The following is a 15,661-nucleotide window of genomic DNA, read 5'->3' as shown; positions in this document are numbered from 1 at the left end:
AGGCGGAGGTAGCGGTCCTGCTGCTGGGTTGTTGCCCTCCTACGGCCTCCTCCACATCTCCTGATGTACTGGCCTGTCTCCTGGTAGCGCATCCATGCTCTGGACACTACGCTGACAGACACAGCAAACCTTCTTGCCACAGCTCGCATTGATGTGCCATCCTGGATGAGCTGCACTACCTGAGCCACTTGTGTGGGTTGTAGACTCCGTCTCATGCTACCACTAGAGTGTAAGCACCACCAGCATTCAAAAGTGGCCAAAACATCAGCCAGGAAGCATAGGAACTGAGAAGTGGTCTGTGGTCACCACCTGTAGAACCACTCCTTTATTGGGGGTGTCTTGCTAATTGCCTATAATTTCCACCTTTTGTCTATTCCATTTGCACAACAGCATGTGAAATTTATTGTCAATCAGTGTTGCTTCCTAAGTGGACAGTTTGATTTCAAAGAATTGTTATTGACTTGGAATTACTTTGTGTTGTTTAAGTGTTTATTTTTTTGAGCAGTGTATTTTGTACCAATTGAGAAATGTACTCTAATTCCCTGAGATCTGGATCTTCTCTGGAAAATCATTATTTTAGTCTTTTTGGGGTTTACTGCCAGGGCCCAGGTCTGGCAGTACTGCTCTAGCAGGTCCAGGCTCTGCTGTAGGCCTTGTGCTGTGGGTTTTATTGTTTTACTATTTTCTTTTGATCTTTTTGCTAATTTTCTTACTTTTTAAATGCTTTGTTGGGAAAGGGCTTGTAAGTAAGCATTTCACTGTAAAGTCTACACTTGTTGTATTCGGTGCATGTGGCAAATAAAATGTTATTTGACTTGATTTATAATAGCAATAAGGCACTTCGGGGGTTTGTTGTTTATGGCCAATATACCATGGCTAAGGGATGTATCCAGGCACTCCGGTTGATGTTCTGCCTAAAAAAACGTGGTATATTGGCCAATATACCACACCCCCTCGGGACAGTTATTGCTTAATCAATCAGGTGCAGGGGGAAATGAAAACCAGCCGGAATGCAGCACCTGAGGATTGATAGTGATAATGCTGCTTGTTCTGTATTTAAATTGTGCTACCTTCTATGCCCTGTAGGGTGCCTGATGTTTCCTCAAGGGTAGAGGATGAGGGTAGCAGGAAATCTATGAGTGCATCTCAATAATCTAAAACGCCTTCCTCTCAACGTCTTCTTTGTTTACACTGAAAAACAGGTGAAAGTATACTCCGGTTGGAGAGGAAGCCACTTCAGACTATTGAGACGCACCCTTACACTGTACTCATCCATTTGACTGCCTGCGAAACGGGATCCTGCCAGGTTCTCATCAGCTGTATCAGCGCCTCACCTCATGACAGGGTGTTGAGCCACACATAAGTTGCAGCGTTGTCTATGACCAAGTATGCAAACAAGACCGGAGCATAGTCAATTCACTGTGCTGCAAGTTTTAACAGGTTCTGGCATTCCGTAATAATGAGGTGACTGAAGGGAGAGGAAGTTGTTTGGCTGGTTGTTTTTTGGGTTCACTTGAAAAGAATCTAACAGTATCTCTCTCTCTCTCTCATAGTGAAACATAATTCTGATTTAAAATATAAGTGATATGATGTCCTTGTGGAAGCAATCAAAATATATACATATTTGAATAACTTGGTAAGCACATACCCAGAACTACCAAAAAAGTTTAAAATACTGGGACTGTGGTCAGCCTGTTTGCCTTGCGCATGAGACCAAGAGTTTGATACGACGCCCCCACATTGCTGCACCATATTTCATCTATGAGACTCAGTCGGTTAAGGACTCAAGACTATACAAGCACAGACAGACTTTGTCAAAGAACTGAAAGGTAGTCCAAACAGTTCAAATCGCTCTTTTCAGACTTATCAAGTAACAGACAGACAGGCTGACAGACCAATGCATGCAGACATTGGAATGAGACATCACATAATGACACTATTACAACACAAAGGGCATGACTGTCTGAAAGTGAATTATGTGGAAGACTGTAAGACTGCACTGAATTGCCTGTTCCAGAGTGTGTGCCTGTTTCCTAACCAAAATCATATCTGTATATGAGTAATTTTGTGTGTGTGTGCGTCTTGTATGAGTTATTTACTCATACTGTACTTTCCTTCTTTCTTAGGGAATTTTTAATCTTAAGGTCCTTAAAGATAATTTTATCTCCTAGTATGTTTGTACAAAATATTATGACCCCCTTCCTGAATGCTTCGACTCCCAGGAACACATCTATGTGCCTTCTGTTTGCCTCTCTCATGCTCACAATGACTCTTTAGATGGAATTGTGACAAAAAAATACACATAATGACTGAAGGAAATTCATTCAAAGCATTCTTCCTTCAGATTGGATTTTGTCATTTCCTGATTTGACACAACGTTGCATTATTTATTGAGATGCTTCGTTTTCAAATGATTTTTAAAATGACCTAATTCGTTTTAATAAGCTTGTAATTGTTTTTTAAATTACATTTAAAAAACTGAGCATTTGTGCCTTTTCCTTTTCAATGATTATCAAATGTTTTGGGTGCACCTCGAGTCACGTTGGTTGAGAGGCCTCCACTTCTTTCCTAAACTTTTAGCAATATTTAATGTTAATAAAAGTGCTTTATTGGTGTGTGCGCGTTGCTTTTTTTAAACAGTTCTTCCAAAGAATAATCGCATGTGGATAATGTCCAGCCCCCTTGCAATGAACCTTTTTTACATCTGGCCCCTGTAAGAATATAGTTGAATAGCCCTGGTGTAGACCATCCCTTAGTCTCCTGAACAGTGTCATCTCAACATAGGCCTAAACGTCTCTGCAATGAGACATCGTACCAGAGACATTGACAGATACCTCAGTTAGGGCTAATCAGGCTCTTAAATCCCATGTCTTCGCAAATTTGGGCGTGGTGTCTGTTTTTCTGGAAGACAGCGAGGAGGAATGGCGAGAAAGCTCTGAAGGGAGGACACACCCTCCTCCCTAGGGATACCAGTCGCTATTGAATCCGCATGTGAAACCAAACAGCTGCGCATTCTAGAGACACATTAAGCGTTTTACTGTGGTCTTCGATTATGACATGAATTCGTTTTTACAAGCATATGTTTAACAGAGGTGGGTGGTAGTGCGAAGCAACGGAATTGGACAATGATGTATATAAACCCTGGATTGACTATTCTATGTATTGGCCATTGAGAGGCTTTGAAGCCACCGGTCAGCCACATTGGCGCTCCCCAGCTGGAGCAGTCCTCCATAGGAATTAATGTTATTCTACAGGATTTCAATTCAATGTTTCGAGGACAAAATTAAATGGTTTTAAGCATTTTGGGGGTTGTAATGGGGACAGCAACATTAGTAATCTCAATAGTTTAATAAGGGTATTTTCTTAATGTATTTTAATTTTTTTATGTTTAGCTCACATAATATAATTTAAAAGTATGCATTAAAGTATATGTAATAGAATAAATGTGGTAAGAATTAATGTAGACATGCATTTCTAGAGCTTCCAAAATATATATTTTTTTTACAAAGTGGGGGAGTGCAAAGATGGCGGTATGGTGTCTTCAACACAGCGCCCCGTATCAGTCATCTATTATAAATCATTGGCATGGACCCGACTGTGCAGATCCAGTATTTAGGCTAGATTTAGGCCTCTCCATTCTATGGTCCAAACAGCCCACGACTTTGTGGTAGCATAATGAAGATCCTGGTTAACTGGTTTTCATGTAAACACCTCAGTAGGCCTATGACAATTTATGCACCGATCCGTAGCCACTGGAAGTATACAGAATAAATATCTAAATGCAACATGCAACAATTTACTGAGTTACAGTTCATATCAGGAAATCAGCCAATTGAAATAAATGAATTATGCCCTAATCTATGGATTTCACATGACTTAGAATACAGATTTGAATCTGTTGGTCATATATACCTTTTTTTTTTAAAGGTAGGGGCGTGGATCAGAAAACCAGTCAGTATCTGGTGTGACCACCATTCACCTCATGCAGGGCGACACACCTCCTTCGCATAAAGTTGACCAGGCTGTTGATTGTGGCCTGTTGAATATTGTCGCACTCCTCTTCAATGGTAGTGCGAAGTTGCTGGATATTGGAGGGAACTGGAACACAATGTCATACACGTTGATCCAGAGTATCCCAAACATGCTCAATGGGTGATATGTCTGATGAGTATGCATTATCATGCTGAAATGGTGGTGGATTAATGGCACGACAATGGGCCTCAGGATCTCGTCACGGGATCTCTGCATTCAAATTGCCATAGATAAAATGCAATTGTGTTCGTTGTCCGTAGCTTATGCCTGCCCATACCATAACCCCACTGCCACCATGGGGCACTCTGTTCACAACCTTGACATAAGCAAACCACTCGCCCACACAACACCATACACGTGGTCTGAGGTTGTAAGGCTGGTTGGAAGTACTGCCAAATTCTCTAAAATGACGCTGGAAGTGGCTTATGGCAGAAAAATTAACATTAAATTATCTGGCAAGAGCTCTGGTGGACATTCCTGCAGTCAGCATGCCAATAGCACACTCCCTCAACATGAGACATCTGTGGCATTGTGCTGTGTACCAAAACTGCACATTTTAGGGTGGCCTTGTATTGTCCCAGCACAAAGTGCACCTGTGTAATAATCATGCTGTTTAATCAGCTTCTTGATATGCCACACCTGTCAGGTGGATGGATTAACTTGGCAAAGGAGAAATGCTCAATTAAAGGGATGTATCATTTCAACAATGGCCTAAAAACAAAGGCAATGGACAGATCCAGTTGTATCTAGTCCCATGTCTGCCCACCCCTCTGTCTCTATAGTCATGAAACCGGCTTTCAAGAATGTGGTCGCGCCTGTTCATTGTGAGCGCATCGCTTTTTCCAGCATTTCCTTCTCAACCTCTAATGACCTATCAAAGTGAATGTAGGGCTAATGGAAATTGGAACGGACAGTGACAAACTACTTTTATTATAAACGACCTCGGGAAAAAAATGCCAATGGGGACTGTCCATGCATGGTTCATAAAGGTTTCTTACAATATTGAGAAATTTATTATTTTGGTGAATATTCAAAGCTTTACAGAAACTGCATAAAATAGGTAGGCTTATATGAGGGGTTAAAATTTGCAACAAAGAAAAACTCCAGCCTAAGCTTGCAGACTGTTTCAACTTTTGCTAAATGTTTCCAGATGTTGAGTGACGCACTCGCAGGCTCTATTCTTGAATAGCCTACATTTTAAATGCACAAATCTGTAGGCTACTCTCTGCAAAACGTGGAATACTTCGAAACAAAAGAGAACTTCACAATAATAGTTAAAAGAAGGGTGGTCGGCCTATATGACTGCATGTAGACTTTTTGCCTCGTGAAGTTTACAGTCCCAATGCATCGAGTTACACTGAGCGCACTATAATTTTCCCCATATCTTTCTCGACTGACACGGAAGGTGGAATCGAGTTGCAGTTGTATTTTTTTGGGGGGGGGGGGGGGGGGGAGTGGGAGGATTTAGGAAGCAATGGAACACTGAGCGAGAAAAGTAACAATTAGCATACCGAACATCGCAGAGAGAAAACTTTACTTTGAAAAAGGACAGCACACAACGATCCAAATGGCTGAACAGGTAGGCCTACTATACAATTTTAAAATCAGCACTTGTCAAAACGTTGCAGTTGAAGAGATAGTGGCTTATCTCGTCCTAGAAGCAAGGAATGGAGTTGTTGCATTCTTTTGGTGATAACTTCCCCCAACTTCTACGCATCGTTCTGATTACCGTTGGAAGTGGCACAGATGTAGTTTAACCAAAATTCCATTGACATATTATGCTATCCAATTTATATCATGACACAGTCCATGAGATCGTATTATTTTTATAGGCGCGTTTGCATATAGCCTACTTTATATGCACTTTTAACGCGAGTTTACAAGTTATCATTTCAATGCACTGATCCGTGTGCATGCTAGAACAGCACCAAAGAATATGGCCAATAAGAAATTAATCTAGGCCATATGTTGACGAGGGAGCAATGAGCTATTCTCAGTTGTCTATAGACAGAGACCGTGTATGGAAATGTAAAGCACGGGGAGTCAATCAGTCCATTCAGATTCTGTCCCCGTGGCCTAGGACACACCAACGTTCTTTGAATATAGGCTAGTGTGTGAGGGATGACAGCTAGACGAACAGAAATACAGACAGACATTCATACAATGAGATACTTACTGTCGGTTAGCAAGCGCCGTACCATGGTTACGTACTGTATCAATGTTATGCCTTTTGTTGGCTGCGTTGAGCTATCTGTGGAAACGTTATAAAATGAACCCTGTAGTAGGATAGGCCTACCACGAGATTTTTATGGTGGCCTAGTGAGTCAGGCTTTTTATTCTACATTATTTCCTACCCTGACAACTGAAACAACAACTTTGTTTTTAGATGTGTCAACGAATTTGGTTTAGTGTTTAGGAGAATACAGTTTGAAGTAACCACTGATTCCTCACCCTGTTGCCCAAGCCTCTCATGCACGAATCGGTTACGGACCATAAATCGGCCCTGGCATTTCTAAGACACTGGCCAAGTTTTTCCTCGAGGCCCCCACATTGGCTCATTTGCCCCGTTAGGCCCCCATTATTAGCCAGTTCATTTTGCGTGAAAAAAATCTAAATTAGACAGGCCCAATGGGCTACAAATTGAACAGCAATTGAACGGCCACTCCACCCCTGGCACACCCTGAAAATAAACAGTGAGGGGTTGAGCTGTCATACTGTAGCTACCCCAACATGCAGGTATTTCAAGTACCTTCTACATGTAGACAAGTTGTCTGAATTTGCCTTCCAATAGTCTCTCGTTACTTAAGCTTCTCCTCCCACAGGTGCTCACATTTCAATAGCATATTCAAATATCTATTTGAATAAGGGTGAGTGACATAGCAAAGTTTCTTAACAGTTATTTAATGTTAGTGATTTAGGATAGAAATAAAAAGTAGTATGAACAAAAACCCAACAATTACAATAGATTGGGTGTTTGGTTCTTGGTTTAAAGAGAGTATGGAATGATGCCCTTCACAATGACCAACATAACGAGTCTGTGTGACAGTTTCATATGCCACCGCAAAACATAAGGTCTACTTTTCAAACAGGTGATTTGTAACCTGGAAGTATAACTGATCTTGTTGGAGTATAACTGTTCTCGTATTGTTTCTCACAATTTTTTGGTTAACCACTAAGCTTTCAGCGACACTGATAGTGTGAAAGGAGCAATACAAACACACGTTAATTAACTGAATGGAGCAGTGCGTGATATGTGCGGAGAATAATGCTGCAGTGTTGTTCGAACAGTCACTCAAGGACAGGGTTAAACATCGGAGTGCCGTCTTTGCGTAAACTTCTGACGCATGGAGGCATGCAGGATATGCACTTGAGGACGGATGTGAGTGTGTCTGATTGTTTTGGTATTTGTGACTAAATTGAGTGGAGGTCGGTACACTTCGGCACGCACCTGGGGAGTCTGATGAATATGTTAACTTTCTTTCTTTCTTAATGATCTATTATAATAATAAACTTCAACGGACGCTTTTCTTATTGTTATATTATTTGATCCCCCCACCCTAACACGTTTATTTCTCCTCCTCTGGCGCAGCACTCCGACCTGGAAAAGGCCATCAACACTTTGGTCACAAAGTTCCATGCCGCTGCGGCCAATAAAGGTCCCACGCTCCAAACCAAAGAGTTCAAAGACCTCCTCGCCTCCCAGCTGCCCAACTTAGTCAAGGTACATAAGCTGCAACGGTCGGCTACATTGCCCTCGCACTCCCCGGCCACACCTGCCATTGATTCTACCAGTAGGGCGTGGCTCTGACTCTTACTACCCCCCCCACTCAACCACACACATACAGTACACACCACATCCTATGACTCCCAAGCAAACACTCAGGAACGGCCTGTAGGCGTCAGTTGCCAGGTTCAATACAAATCCAAGATTTCTGTGATCTACTGTGCTTCAGTCACCAATTTACTTTTAAACATGCTTTATTTCAATCACTGAAAAGGCCAATGTATCTTGCCATGTATTCATGTTGGAACTGGCTGCTTAGTTGTCTCAGGCCCAAGGCGGTTTTCCAGGATGAGTCTGAATCTACCAGAGGGTGACAAAGATAGCTATGCTTTTGAAAAACAGGAAATGGCCGGTTCAAATATATGATGAGCGAGTGAGGAAGGCTCAAGGTTGATCTTTCATCTAGAGGGGGTGAAACAAACTGACAGATAAATAAATAACTGTTTTCCTAATGAACAGAGCAGAATCTTTTAAAATTGTAATGACTCCTTGCACCAAGTCGACTTCATCCACCATAAACGAGACAGCCAAGTAGAGTATTTCTGCTACACAATAGTTAGCCACAACAGCTAGGACATATTTGTTGTGAAAGGCAATTGAGGTCAAGGGGAGGGGGCAGTATACACAACTGTTGAAGTGAATATTATGTTTAATTACCAAGTCCATATGTTTTTCATTATGCCCAGTCTTAGACTTATCCAAAACCAGAGTCTATTTCAAAGGAAAAGTAATGATCACATTTAAATGGGATTCCTGGAAACAGCTCTTTATATTGTCTCAGCTGTGGTGCAGCGTTCAGGACAGGAAATATTTTCCCAAATCAATTTCCTATTGTTTCCAGCAGACAGAAATATCCACTGTGTTTGCATGTGCCTGGCTGGCAGCTTTATCACATTTCAGAATTAAAATCTATTCCACATTTTGTTGTGTTACAGCCTGAATTCAAAATGGATTAATTTGTTTTTGATTCTTGATCATTGCTAGACAACCATTTTCAGGTCTTGCCATAGATTTTCAAGCCGATTTAAGTCAACTTTAACTAGGCCACTCAAGAACATTCAATGTCATATTTTGTAGTATTACTTAAGTGCCTTGTTGCAAACAGGATGCATATTCTGTACAGGCATCCTTCTTTTCAATCTGTAATTTAGGTTAGTATTGTGGAGTAACTACAATGGTTTTTCTTTATTTTTACTATTTTCTACATTGTAGAATAATAGTGAAGACATCAAAACTATGAAATAACACATGGAATCATGTAGTAACCAGAAAAGTGTTAAACAAATCAAAATATATTTTATATTTGAGTTTCTTCAAAGTAGTCACCCTTTGTCTTGATGACAGCTTTGCACACTCTTGGCATTCTCTCAACCAGCTTCAAGAGGTAGTCAGTTGGAATGCTTTCCATCATTACTTTAAGACATCTAAACTCAGCAAAAAAAGAAACGTCCTCTCACTGTCAACTGCGTTTATTTTCAGCAAACTTAACATGTGTAAATATTTGTATGAACATAACAAGATTCAACAACTGAGACATAAACTGAACAAGTTCCACAGACATGTGACTAACAGAAATTGAATAATGTGTCCCTGAACAAAGGGGGGGGGTCAAAATCAAAAGTAACAGTCAGTATCCGGTGTTGCCACCAGCTGCATTAAGTACTGCAGTGCATCTTCTCCTCATGGACTAAACCAGATTTGCCAGTTCTTGCTGTGAGATGTTACCCCACTCTTCCTCCAAGGCACCTGGACATTTCTGGAGGAATGGCCCTAACCCTCACCCTCCGATCCAACAGGTCCCAGACGTGCTCAATGGGTTTGAGATCTGGGTTCTTCGCTGGCCATGTCAGAACACTGACATTCCTGTCTTGCAGGAAATCACGCACAGAACGAGCAGTATGGTTGGTGGCATTGTCATGCTGGAGGGTCATGTCAGAATGAGCCTGCAGGAAGGGTACCCCATGAGGGAGGAGGATGTCTTCCCTGTAACGCACAGCTTTGAGATTGCCTGCAATGACAATAAGCTCAGTCCGATGATGCTGTGACACACCGCCCCAGACCATGACGGACCCTCCACCTCGATCCCGTTCCAGAGTACAGGCCTCCGTGTAACGCTCATTCCTTCGACGATAAACGCGAATCCGACCATCACCCCTGGTGAGACAAAACTGCGACTCGTCAGTGAAGAGCACTTTTTGCCAGTCCTGTCTGGTCCTGCGACGGGGGGTTTGTGCCCATAGGCGACGTTGTTGCCGGTGATGTCTGGTGAGGACCTGCCTTACAACAGGCCTACAAGCCCTCAGTCCAGGTGTTGTTACACGTGGTCTGCCACTGCGAGGACGATCAGCTGTCCATCCTGTCTCCCTGTAGCGCTGTCTTAGGGGTCTCACAGTACGGACATTGCAATTTATTGCCCTGGCCACATCTGCAGTCCTCATGCCTCCTTGCAGCATGCCTAAGGCACGTTCACGCAGATGAGCAGGGACCCTGGGCATCTTTCTTTTGGTGTTTTTCAGAATCAGTAGAAAGGCCTCTTTAGTGTCCTATGTTTTCATAACTGTGACCTTAATTGCCTACTGTCTGTAAGCTGTTAGTGTCTTAACGACCGTTCCACAGGTGCATGTTCATTAATTGTTTATGGTTCATTGAACAAGCATGGGAAACAGTGTTTAAACCCTTTACAATGAAGATCTGTGAAGTTATTTGGATTTTTACGAATTATCTTTGAAAGACAGGGTCCTGAAAAGGGGATGTTTCTTTTTTTGCTGAGTTTATAACCACTAGAGGGTAACAATGCCTGAAACGTGACACAGTTAGTTGACAAAGTACTCACATGCTGTATTTATAGAGCTGCATACAGTTGAGATGCTAATAGTAGATTATGAAGTCAAACATGTTGACAGTAGTTATTCAGTTTAATTATTGATACAATAATTACTGCTGGGAATAGCAGTACTGTTATGAATGTAGCCTACTGAGTAACGTAGGCAACAATGTTATACGCTTAAAAGTGTAATAGACTAATTGCTAACTTGCTTCTAATACATGTCTATGCATGATTACTTTATTTCTTATTACCTGTCAATAAGTAAAATACTGTGTCCATATAATGAAGAGTTGTTTTTGTGCTCCCTCCCTCCCCCAGACTGGAGGCTCAGAGCAGGGCATGGGCGAGGTGATGAGACAGATGGGTGTGTCGGACGGCGAGGGAATCACCTTCAAACACTTCTGGGGCTTGATCCAGTCACTGGCCACCACGCAGCATGGTCTTCTCAGCAGCGAGAAGGTGTCCAAGTGCAGCTGTGTGCTCCTGTGAGGTCCATGCCTTCTGACGGTGGTGTGAGCCGGGGGGAACCAGACAGCCTCATAGTATCCCACCCAGTGTCAGTACCCCTTCTCACTGCACTGCACCCATCCAGACCTGGACACTCACATAGTACTCACCCCCTCCACTACAGGCCTTTTTATGTACATCTCCCATGCTTGGTAGTGCTAGCAGTGCTCATCTCTTAGCTCTATACCACTTGGTTTACAGGATTTTTGTTGTACTCCCTGAGTGTTATAAGTGTTGGTCTTTCCATCCAAATATCCCTTCTATTCAAATATCCCCATTCTCAAACCCTGAACGGCTTTCCTATAGGCCTACTACCAGTGTAACCACTACAAAGAATCCTTAGATGACATATGACCTAAAGTGAAATCAGAAAACCATGAGCCAGCTTTAGGTGCTTTGCAAGAAATAAATATGAATTTCCATATGCCAGTACACATTAGTGGAAAGCACCTTTGAGCCACCAGTAGTCTCATACATACAGTACTGGTGATGCAGTGTCCCCATAGCATGTTTCCTTAAACAATGTTTTCCCCACTGTGCTAGTGCAGTTTTGTATTTATACTTTGTAATTCTCTTTATTCTGGCCATTGTAATAACATCTTAAAACGTGACCATAAATGTTCTCATAAAATATTGCAACAATGGTGACCTCCATTATTCTGATTTATTTTGGTTGAATTAGCATTTTAATCATTAAATCGACATATTACCCACTGGCAGATAAGCATTTCACAAAACACATTTTGTGATCAAACAAAAACAAATCATCATATACATATTTCAGTGTATGAACTAGAAGGTGTATGGTTGGCACAACTATACAGCACATATCACATTCAGTGTGGAATTGTTACACTCTTACTACAGTATTATAATTTAGGCAAAATAAGTCTATTGGGCAAATGGCATTTATTACACATTTTCATACAACCTCTGAACATCACATTGTCTAATTCATCAGCTCATTTTGAATTGTTCAGTGGGAATGTCTTATCTAAACGTTCACAGTTTGTAGATTTGCATTCATCCATGACAGCTACTAGAAGCATTATTTTTGCATGAGTGCTACCAGGTCCAGTGAATCCCTGTATGGAGAATGCCATTCTGAACTACAATCCCCAATGCTAAAAGCAACGGTATCTTCCTAAGTCAGCAGTACAGTTTTTTAGTCACATTATGCTTCGCAATTATTCAAATAACCGAGCCAACCCAGCAACTTACTTAATTAGGCCTTTGTATTCCTTACGGAACCTAGCCAACACACCAACCCAGAACTGTACTCAAAGGATAAATCCCCGGATGGATGAATATTTAATAGATAGTACAGGAATTACCCTCAAATGATTATACATTTTTGTGTCAATTAGCTTGTACCAATACTAGCTAGAACCATATTCTGATGTATATAGTTTTGTGCTAAATAAAAGCAATCGGTGCTAAATCTAACAACATTCCTTACAGGTTTGAAAACTTGATGGCCTAAACGTTAATGAATGTTTCATTATTTGGATAATTGCTCATAACTGATAAACCACACCAATCACAACTAGGCCTACTTCGTGAAATAAATGGAGATGGATTTAAATGCCACACACATGTTTCTTGAAACAGCATTTTGCCAATAGAGATTAACATAGACATGAGACATTCATTATAAACCAGGAAGTTTGGGTCCTGGATGATGATTGGCTGAAACAGCATTTTAGCTGTGTGTGTGTATATCAGACAATATACCACGGCTATGATGCAAAAATACTTGTTTACTATTCTATTTATGTTGGTAACCAGTTTATAAGAGCCATAAGGCACCTCCGGGGTTTGTGTTATATGGCCAATATACTGTACCACGGCCAAGAGCTGTATCCAGGCACTCCTCTTCGCGTCGTGCTTAAGAACAGCCCTTAGTCGTGAAATATTGGTCAATATACCACACCCCCTTCACCCATATTGCTTAATTAGACATTAATTAAACTATAATTTTGCCTCCCATATTTAACGGATATTAGCCAGTAACAATGATTACAATTTTGCAATCTCGTTGAATAGGGTTTAGGTCACCTAGCAGCCATGTACTATCCTCATGCTCTGCATCCTCTTGCCAGCTTCTTCCCCTCTGGCGTTCCTCGAAAGAATTCAAGGTAAGATGAAAACACATATTTATTCATGACCTTGACCCTCCCGAAGATATCGAGCTCTGTCTCCTGGTCGTGGTCGACGCCACTCATCATCTGCTTGGACTTGGAAAAGAGGGCGTTCTCCTTGGAAACAACCTGATCCAGCCAGTCGAGTGTGTCTCGTTTGGTCATCATCTCCTCAGCTTTGCCCACTGTGCAGCCATAAAACCCGCGTCTACTGCGTTCAAGCCAAGGGTCGTCCCCTACCATAGGGTGGTCATCCCCAACAAAGGCTGTGCAGAGCGAGCTGTCAGAGCCTTGGGATCGGCCCACCTCGCAAGCGATAACACTCATAAGGAAGAGTGAGAATGTGCGGAAGTTTCGGACAGATGCAGAGAACACAGCAGCCATGAAGTAGTGGCCCCAGCGTTCACAGTCCTGGACACATCGTTGCAGCTGGAACGTCTGGCGGCAGAAGTTGTTGAATTCGGACGCCTTGAGGCCCTGTCTAAGCTCTTGGAGGGAGTAGTCCTCCTTCTGGTGCCGGAAAGCATCAGTGAATTTCTCAATTTCTTCCAGATGGTTAGAATGAATGTACTTCCCCACCAGGGAGGCGTAGAAGGTTCTCCTCTGCACCTTAAAGATGCAGTCGTTCAGAACGTAATACAAGTCAAAGTCGGCGTCTTCCCTGGCGTTGTACCTGATCTCTACCAGCAGATCGAGAATGGTGGTGAGGTGCTTGATGGGAATGTCTTCCATGGGTTTGTGGTCAGCCAGCCACACGGACGTGAGGTTCCCCTGGTCGAGCACTGGGATGTAATCTGGAGCGCGCCTTCTTTCATTTTCCTCAAAAAACAGGCTCCATGTAAGCCCCTCTAAACAGTCAATTGAGGTGTACTTCTTACGCAAGTTTGCTGAGACAAACATTTGAGGGTGGGTCGGCCATTCTAAAGTCTGTATGTATAGGGCGTGCCCCTGGTAGTTGGGAATGACCTGTCCTCTGTCGCCCCCCTCCACTCTGGTCAGCAGGTTACCGTTCTGGTCCAGCTGGGCGATGACTTTCTTACTGCCGTCTTTGTGCCTCCAGACCCCCTCCTCTCTGGTCACCTTCTCTCCGTTGGGCCTGACGGATAGTGCTGAGCTCCTCAGGTGCAGTTTGGTCTCCACGTTGAGTGAGATGAGCACTCGTAGCAGCCGCTCTACAAACTGGAGGTCCTTTCCTAGTGCACAGCCCACCAGGCTGAGAGTGTGCAGATGCCCATCTTCTATCTTCATGGCCACCACGACTTTGGCAAGCTCCTCTGGCCCATAACCTCCTAGCCTGGCCACACCATCACTGCCCTTGCTGCCATGACCCACCAGTACGACACGACTGTCTCTGGTCAAAAGGGTCTGAGAGCCCCTGAGGACTTTCAGCGCCCCCTTGTGGTACCTCAGTAGAGTCGACACAGAGGGGCGCTTCTCAAAGAGGAAGGAGGCTGACTCCATCACTACAGGGTCATCCTCCAGGATCACTATATTCTGGTGGTCAGAATAAATCAAAATGTCCCTCACATTTACCTCAGATACAGTATCGTGTTGATCAATTCTATCAGAGTCAATCTGGACTAATGATTTTGGTGTAACTGTCTTAAAAAGACTAGAGAACAAGTGTAAAGACATTGTGACAACCTCTAATAAACCTGTTATTACTTTCACCACCAAACGACTAGCTTCTGATTGAACGAGGGACCAAATAATTTTCAAACCCCTTTCACAGTACCTTCTTAGTATAATATGGCTAACACTGACATTTCCAAACAGCCTACAATGTGACTCAGATGTGATAAGGGCTTTCACGGGCCACAACTTGGCACTATTGGGCACTGCACAGGCTTTCTGTGGCTTGGCATGCTCATGTAAATCAGCACTGGATAATGCAGTATCTGAGTATGTTAGTGAGGAGACAAGATCCTGGGGAGTCTTTTCAGTTGGTGGCAGTATGTACCTGACAAAACCAAAACTTGGTTAGAAAAAAAAGAACAATATCTTCATAGTTCCTCATTTTCAACAAGGTGATTTAGGCATGTTATTTGGATTATGCTACAAAGGTCCTAAAAGGTCATAGGTTTTGCACCCTATGATGCTTATCAAACCTGGATCATTGAAATACTACATTGAAAAAAAATCTATAATGCACGTTACACAATTCAAATAACTGCATTCAAAACACATTTGGAAATAAATGCTGGTGAACAGAAGTTTTGAAAATGTTGTTGATGCCTTACCTATCAGTTGTATTGGACTCAAATGCCACATTCTGAGTTTCCCAGTCCACTCCTTTGCAAACAGACATTACAAGCATTTTAAACCAAAAACTCACATGATACCTCTTGTTGTGAGTATAAGGCATGTAGG

At 42.4% G+C, this 15,661-nt stretch overlaps 1 protein-coding gene across 1 annotated transcript; it reads left to right on the top strand.

The window, feature by feature from the left end:
- The first annotated feature begins 5,495 nt into the window (after positions 1-5,495).
- s100v2 (S100 calcium binding protein V2) lies at positions 5,496-11,804 on the top strand. The gene is made up of 3 exons (XM_038972008.1): positions 5,496-5,611; positions 7,622-7,753; positions 10,962-11,804. The coding sequence occupies exons 1-3, from the start codon at positions 5,600-5,602 to the stop codon at positions 11,130-11,132; spliced, it is 315 nt and encodes a 104-aa protein (XP_038827936.1). The 5' UTR covers positions 5,496-5,599; the 3' UTR covers positions 11,133-11,804.
- Positions 11,805-15,661: the final 3,857 nt, after the last annotated feature.

The sequence above is a fragment of the Salvelinus namaycush genome, chromosome 32 (genome assembly GCF_016432855.1).
Source record: "Salvelinus namaycush isolate Seneca chromosome 32, SaNama_1.0, whole genome shotgun sequence".
NCBI lineage: Eukaryota > Metazoa > Chordata > Actinopteri > Salmoniformes > Salmonidae > Salvelinus > Salvelinus namaycush.
Note: the sequence above shows the minus strand (reverse complement) of the source record. Positions and strands in the feature narration are given on the sequence as shown.

What these genes read in the sequence shown, in the direction of transcription:
- s100v2 (XM_038972008.1), top strand. An exon ending in AGCTGCCCAACTTAGTCAAG is followed by an intron (nt 7,754 to 10,961) that starts GTACATAAGCTG and finishes TCCCTCCCCCAG; the next exon opens with ACTGGAGGCTCAGAGCAGGG.